Consider the following 6,357-nt stretch of genomic DNA (forward strand, 5'->3'; position numbering starts at 1 on the left):
TATTGTATGGATTATCTTTGACTTCCAGCAGTGAATAGTATTTTAACAGAACTAGAAAAAAAAGTATGCGGAACCTTTTTATTTTACGAAAGCTCAACCTAGCCGAGACGATTTATTTGAAGGACTTGCGTACATGTTTAACTATTTACAGTATAATAACGTAGCAATCAATTCCAGCAATATCTTTTTTTATTTTCTTTTTTTTATTAATTTCAAATCAATACATAAAGCACATGAGGGAACACAAGCATACATAGATTACAAACAATAGACAATCGAGCTAGGGGGTACAATATCACATTACAATTACACAAGGACCCATACCTACTTGTTAACAAAATTAAGGAAGTTACCTTTAAATTTATTCATAAATATTATCCTGCCAACCACTATATGAAGAAGTTTAAGGAAAACATCAACTCAAATTGCTCCTTTTGTAATGACCACCCAGAAACAGTTGTGCATCTTTTTTGGCATTGTATGCATGTAAGAAAACTGTGGCAAGACATCAGTAGGTTTATAATTGAACAATTCCAGCAATATCGGCTTCCACGCTGTGACGTTATTTGCGTAATCTCCCCAGTTGGGTTTGAGTCATAGGGCGCGTTCGAGCGGATCACTTTTGTCAAATCTTTGACCATCGTTAGTCACTCTCTTTCAAAGGGATCCAGCTTTTGTCAAATTAACATCAGATTTGACTTTTCATAGCAGGTGAGGAGAATTTACGCATCATGTTAAGGTTAGGACATTCATTTGACAAAAGATGGATCCCTTACCCATGACACTTGCACCTACATGTCGACTGCATGAACTTTACTAAAAATAATGTGATCTAAGGTCATGACATTTTGACTGCAAGTTTCTGCAGTTGCTTCTTCACCAACTTCATCCTGCAGCCATCACCTGTGTTGTGGGAGGCTCTATTGTCAACCAATCATTATTTGTATTTTTTTTTTACCCACAAGGAATAGTCACCAAATACACGACTGAAACAGGGGCCAGTTCATGTGTACAGTACATATATACAAATGAATGTGATTTTGGGGTTAAATGGGTTTCCATCACATTTTCAACTCTGATGATTTACTGATGGTTTTGTCATAAAAACGGTTGTGTTAAATAGCAAATGTGCCTACTCTGGGCTTGCCACGTGCGCTCTAACCAACAACAGTGTGTGTAGACTGTGCGGATAGGCTCGTCTACATGATGAGATTATTATGGATACAAGTGATCATGTTTTTATTTGTCAAGCATTGATCATCATGCCATCAGAATAAGACCCTCAATATTTATTGGAAAGCAGCATCAAAATCACCCCTTGCACTTTCACCACCCTGCAAAGTTCAGCATAAATTATTTAATCTGTTGCCTAATAATACAATTGCACCAAAACTTTCCGTTTCGTGGTTAGTATCTAGGTTTCCATTTAATTGGTGACAGATTTTCATGCAAATTATTAAAAAATCTGCATAAAAACAATGTGCACATTTTCCCAGCAGAGATGTTTTCATCATATTGACCTGTTGCAGATCAAATCCTGTACGTGATGACATAGTACACACAAAAATACATGTTGCTGTTAAATTCTCATGTACCGAAAAAAAAACCATACAAGTTAAGTGGGTTTCCATCGCATTTTCAACTCTACTGATGGTTTTCTCACAAAAAATGTTTGCATTATATAGCGAGTGTGTCCACTCTGGTATTGGCAAGTGTGCGCTAGCCAACAGCGGTATCTGCGCGCTGTTGGCTAGAGCGCACGTATAGCCATGATGAAATTATTATGGATAAGAGCAAGAATATTTGTCAAACAGCAGTCAAAACAGCATCGATCATCATGTCACCAGAATCAGACCCTCAATATGTATTGGAAAAAAGCATTAAGCTCATCACCTTGCACTTTCAGCACCCTGTGAAGTTAGTTCATCATAACTTTATTTCATCTGTAGCTTAATAAACTGCATGCTTTCCCAACAAGTCGTGGTGGGAAAAGCATCAAGCTCACCTTGCACGTTCACCACTCTGTTAAATTCTTCATTAATTATTTAATCTGTAGCCTAATAAACTGCATGGTTTGCCTAGTCGTAGTGGGATGATCACACAACATATGGTGTCATTCTGCCCCTGAACAAGGCAGTTAACCCACTGTTCCTAAGCCCTCATTGTAAATAACAATGTGTTCTTAACTGACTTGCCTAGTTAAATAAAGGTTACATTTTAAATAAATTTAAAAATCCAAGTTTACTTCAATATAATGGTTATTGTATCAATACTTGCTCATAAAGGTGCTTCTGCCGCCATTCATTTTACCGACACAAAAAAGATCCCACCATGTCAAACGAAGGAATCACAAGAGGTTGGTGGCACCTTAATCGGGGAGGATGGGCTCGTGGTAATGGCTAGAGCAAAGTAGGGTGGCATGGTTTCAAACATATAGAAACCACATTTTTGACTCCGTTCAAGGCAGCAGCTACTCTTCCTGAGGTCCAAACACATTGACATTTATATTACACATAAAACAAAACATGACTCTATCTATGTAGTACTGTGTGCTTCCCATAGTCTGTTCTGGACAGACTATGTCTGTTCTACCCCCACCACACACGACATTTATTTAGTCGGTTACCTTACCACTCAAACGTGCCCATTATCAGCAGCACAGCCACTGGGCGGTGGTAAGTGATACATGATCTGTTATTTTGTGAAGTTCCCGGTAATTCTATTCTAAGTTAACACATTAGAAACGTATGTCTAAACGTCTTCTTAAAGCATCTCGGCTATCTGAAAAATAGTTCGCTAGATACCGGTATCTATCTTTGTGTGCTGATGGCTAAGTTGAGCTAGCTAGCTAGGGGTGTAGCTAGCTAGTACGCGTGCTATCTTTAAGCAGGCGGTTGTTATCTGACGTTTGTGTCACCAGCAACACACAGCCCACAACAATAATCATGTTGGAGTAGACTATGTTGGGTCCTTTCTGATTTTGCAATCGTTTAATTGCATTTCAGTCTTGGTCTTCGTCTCTTCGAGTTGAGCTGAGCGTTGCAGACATGGCCTGTCGCAGGATCACACAGGAGACCTTCGATGCAGTGGTCAAGGAAAACATCGATGATTTCGACATGGACACTGCGGAGGCCTTAAGAGAAGCGGTAGAACAGTTTGAGTCTCAAGGTATACTAACGTTACATGATTTGATCTGAATCTGACATTGTAGGAGCAACGTGCACGCCTACTGTAACTCAACCGTATGATAGGCAATGTATAAGATAAACCCCCTGATCCTGAATGAATCTCCCTTCTCTGTTTTTCCTCCATATTCCCCAGGGGTTGACCTCAGCTGTATAGTGAAAACTGTGCCGACAGCAGGTGATCACCAAACAGAGGAGCATGAGGTCCTTCAGGTTGGTATGGAGTATGTTCTGCGCAGATGACAACACAACACAAGTCATCACCAAGTGCATTACATTTCACAGTACAGAAAAGTACAGGATGCCACCCATCATGCCACAGCTCTGTACCGTTTCTATTTACAGGCCCTTGAATCCCTTCAAATAGCATCTGACAGTAGTATGGCTGCAGATCTGAAACGCTTCACTGAGCAGTGTTCTCTCGGCTTCGCCCAGAGGCACCTGGCTGCCCAGAAAGATGCCTATCCTACAATCATCTCCTGCTGTAGAACGACTCTGGATGAACAGGAGGCTCTGCTGGCCGCACTCTCTGCCCTGGCCGCTCTGACAGATGGCCAGCCAGACCTCCTTGACTCAGAGGGCAAGGATCTCCTTGTGAGCATCCTTGGCATGTACCAGACAGACCCTGCACTGATGTTAGTTGCCATCCGTACGGTCCGCCATTTCTGTTTGAAGCACGAGCAGAACAGGCAGGATTTGGTGAAGGCTGGAGTGCTGCCGTTGCTGACCGGTGCCATCAAGCGACACACTGGACGCTCCGATCTGGTCAAAGAGGCCTGTAATGCACTCCGGTACATGACCTTTGACGATGACATAAGAGTTCCTTTTGGACAGGCTCACGAACACGCCAAGATGATTGTTATGGAACACAATGGGTTGAAAGTTATTGTGGAGGCTGCTAAAGGTAATAGAAATGTCCAAAGGAAGATACTATGAAAGATAATGATATCTTTGAGTATTCAGGATGGTAGGTTCACATGTTTTATTCTTGGTGAATCACCTCTTCTGTGTTTCTTTTCTCCCTCTCAGCACACCCAGAGAATACCCCTGTCCTCAGTGTGCTGTGTGCTACTCTGTCCAGCCTGGCCGTGAGGAACGAGTTCTGTCAGGACATCTGTGACCTGGGAGGGTTAAAGTTCATGATGACCCTGCTGGCAGACAGTTATGAGTCCCAGGTAAGTTATGCTGACAAAGTGCCTCAGACCAGCCTTTTTCAAACCTCTCCTTGTGGACCCACAGCCATTCCATGTATTTGAACTATTCCACAACTAGCATACCTGATTCAACTTGTCATCAAGTGACTGTTTTTGACAAATTATTTCATTAGTTTTCACTAGAAACCAAATAGAAGCAAGCAACGAAACGGGGAGGAGCCTGTCTGAATTTGTCAGTTAGAAACTAGTTTTCGTAGCAAAACCTTTTCCCTTGTGGAATATTTTGCTACGGTGTGCAATTTTTTTATTTGTTGTTATTGAACATTTATTTAACTAGACAAGGAAGTTAAGAACAAATACTTATTTACAATGTCGGCCTAACCCGGACGACACTGGGTCAATTGGGAGTCACACAGGGTGGCGTACAATCACAGCCGGATGTGATGCAGCCTGGATTCGAACCAGGTACTGCAATGACGCCTCTGTCTTAGACCACTGCGCCACTCGGGAGACCCCTAATGAATACACCCCAGGTGTGCTAGTTCAGGGTTAAAGCAAAATATGTAAACGTTTGGGGATCCCAGAGGAGAGCCCCCCCCCCCAAAAAAAGGCTACTTCAGATGACGTTTCTGTCTTTTTTTATTACATGAGATTGTTTTGACTTGTGGTTATCTGAATTGCTCACTAACTAGTTCACGTCCCTTCCAGGAGCTCACAAGGCAGGTACTCAGCGCTCTGAGGGCCATTGCAGGAAATGATGATGTTAAGGATGCTGTCACAAATGCCGGTGGAGTACAGCTCATCGTCATCGCCATGAACAGACACATGGGCAATGCTCAGGTGAGCCTTTCATTTCATGCAGTTGACTGACTTTGACAAATTATTTCACAAGTCTTTATTGTTTAAACATGTTATACATTTTTGTGGCTTTTATGTTGTGCCCATCTCTCCTGTCTAGGTGTGTGAGCAGGGCTGTGCTGCTCTCTCTGTCGTTGCTCTGCGCAAACCCAACAACTGCCAAGTCATTATGGAGGAAGGCGGTGCGTTGGCTGCTCTGCTGGCTATGAAGACCCATCCTGATGAGGTCAATGTGCAGGTAATACGAGGATACAAGAAGGAATCAGTTCCCCATGGGCACTACATAGGGCTATAACTGGTGATCAAACCTTCTTTAGCCTGCCATCTTTATGTAATACTATCTCTCTCTCTTTCTTTGTCTGTCTCTCTCTGTGTGTGTGTTCCCCAGAAACAGGGATGTATGCTGCTGAGGAACCTGGTGGCGCGCATGACTCACTTCAACCAGCCCATCCTGGAGATGGGAGCAGAGGCCCTCATCGCCCAGGCTCTGGCGGCCCACCGGGACTGTGGCGACCTGGCAAAAGCTGCCCTCAGGGACCTTGGCTGCCAGGTAGAGCTCCGAGAGCTGTGGACGGGCAAGAAGGGCAGCCTCACCAGAGATTGACATTAAGGTCTGAAAGGCCCTCGGTCACCCACCCTGGTCTGGAGGATGTACAGGAGGTGCATGGTTTTGTTCCAGCCCAGCTATAACAACCTTGGTTGATTTAATTTACTGCTAATTTGAACAGGACATGTGTCAATTCAAAGCCGTAATAAAAGCTCACACACTCTGCAGCTCTCCAGAACCAGGGTTGGGGACCACTACACTCAGAACACCTGAACACAGTCAATAAAACTGCTAATCCTAATAAATGGCCTCATCAAGTTTCTGATATGCCTGGGAAGCAGAGTTGTATGAAGGAGTACAGAGGGGGATAAAGCTGTTGGACTTGTAATGTTTTTAAATGTATTATTATTTACTGTAAATATTTGTGTGGTTATTAGTTGTATTTTCACTTTTACAGCCATTTTCTTTCATCAGAATTGAAGTTTTAGTTTTATTTACCAGGTCTATTATAAAGTCTTGAAGTGTACTTAATTGATTGCAAACATGCTTTCTTGCACTCCATTCTCTCTGTGTAGCTTCATTGTAATGTGGCTTTTGCCTGTACTCCCAAATT

At 42.7% G+C, this 6,357-nt stretch overlaps 1 protein-coding gene across 3 annotated transcripts; it reads left to right on the forward strand.

Moving 5' to 3' along the window:
- Positions 1 to 676: 676 nt before the first annotated feature.
- On the forward strand, positions 677 to 6,303 carry armc6 (armadillo repeat containing 6). 3 transcript variants are annotated; one of them, XM_036986387.1, is made up of 8 exons: positions 677 to 711; positions 3,006 to 3,168; positions 3,322 to 3,398; positions 3,531 to 4,089; positions 4,215 to 4,360; positions 5,048 to 5,179; positions 5,298 to 5,435; positions 5,586 to 6,303. In XM_036986387.1, exons 2-8 carry the CDS (start codon positions 3,048 to 3,050, stop codon positions 5,799 to 5,801), a joined length of 1,389 nt encoding a protein of 462 aa, XP_036842282.1. In that variant the 5' UTR covers positions 677 to 711; positions 3,006 to 3,047; the 3' UTR covers positions 5,802 to 6,303. The 3 variants fall into 3 exon arrangements, with proteins under 3 accessions (XP_036842282.1, XP_036842281.1, XP_021469645.1); XM_036986386.1 differs by lacking the exon at positions 677 to 711 and adding an exon at positions 2,330 to 2,356; XM_021613970.2 differs by lacking the exon at positions 677 to 711 and adding an exon at positions 2,382 to 2,675.
- Positions 6,304 to 6,357: the final 54 nt, after the last annotated feature.

Source organism: Oncorhynchus mykiss, chromosome 8 (assembly GCF_013265735.2).
Source record: "Oncorhynchus mykiss isolate Arlee chromosome 8, USDA_OmykA_1.1, whole genome shotgun sequence".
NCBI lineage: Eukaryota > Metazoa > Chordata > Actinopteri > Salmoniformes > Salmonidae > Oncorhynchus > Oncorhynchus mykiss.

Bases quoted from the DNA above. Each gene is read 5' to 3' on its own strand.
- armc6 (XM_036986387.1), top strand. From the start codon at position 3,048: ATGGCCTGTCGCAGGATCACACAGGAGACCTTCGATGCAGTGGTCAAG. The intron at 3,169-3,321 runs GTATACTAACGT...CATATTCCCCAG, and splicing joins AGAACAGTTTGAGTCTCAAG to GGGTTGACCTCAGCTGTATA. The intron at 5,180-5,297 runs GTGAGCCTTTCA...TCTCCTGTCTAG, and splicing joins GACACATGGGCAATGCTCAG to GTGTGTGAGCAGGGCTGTGC.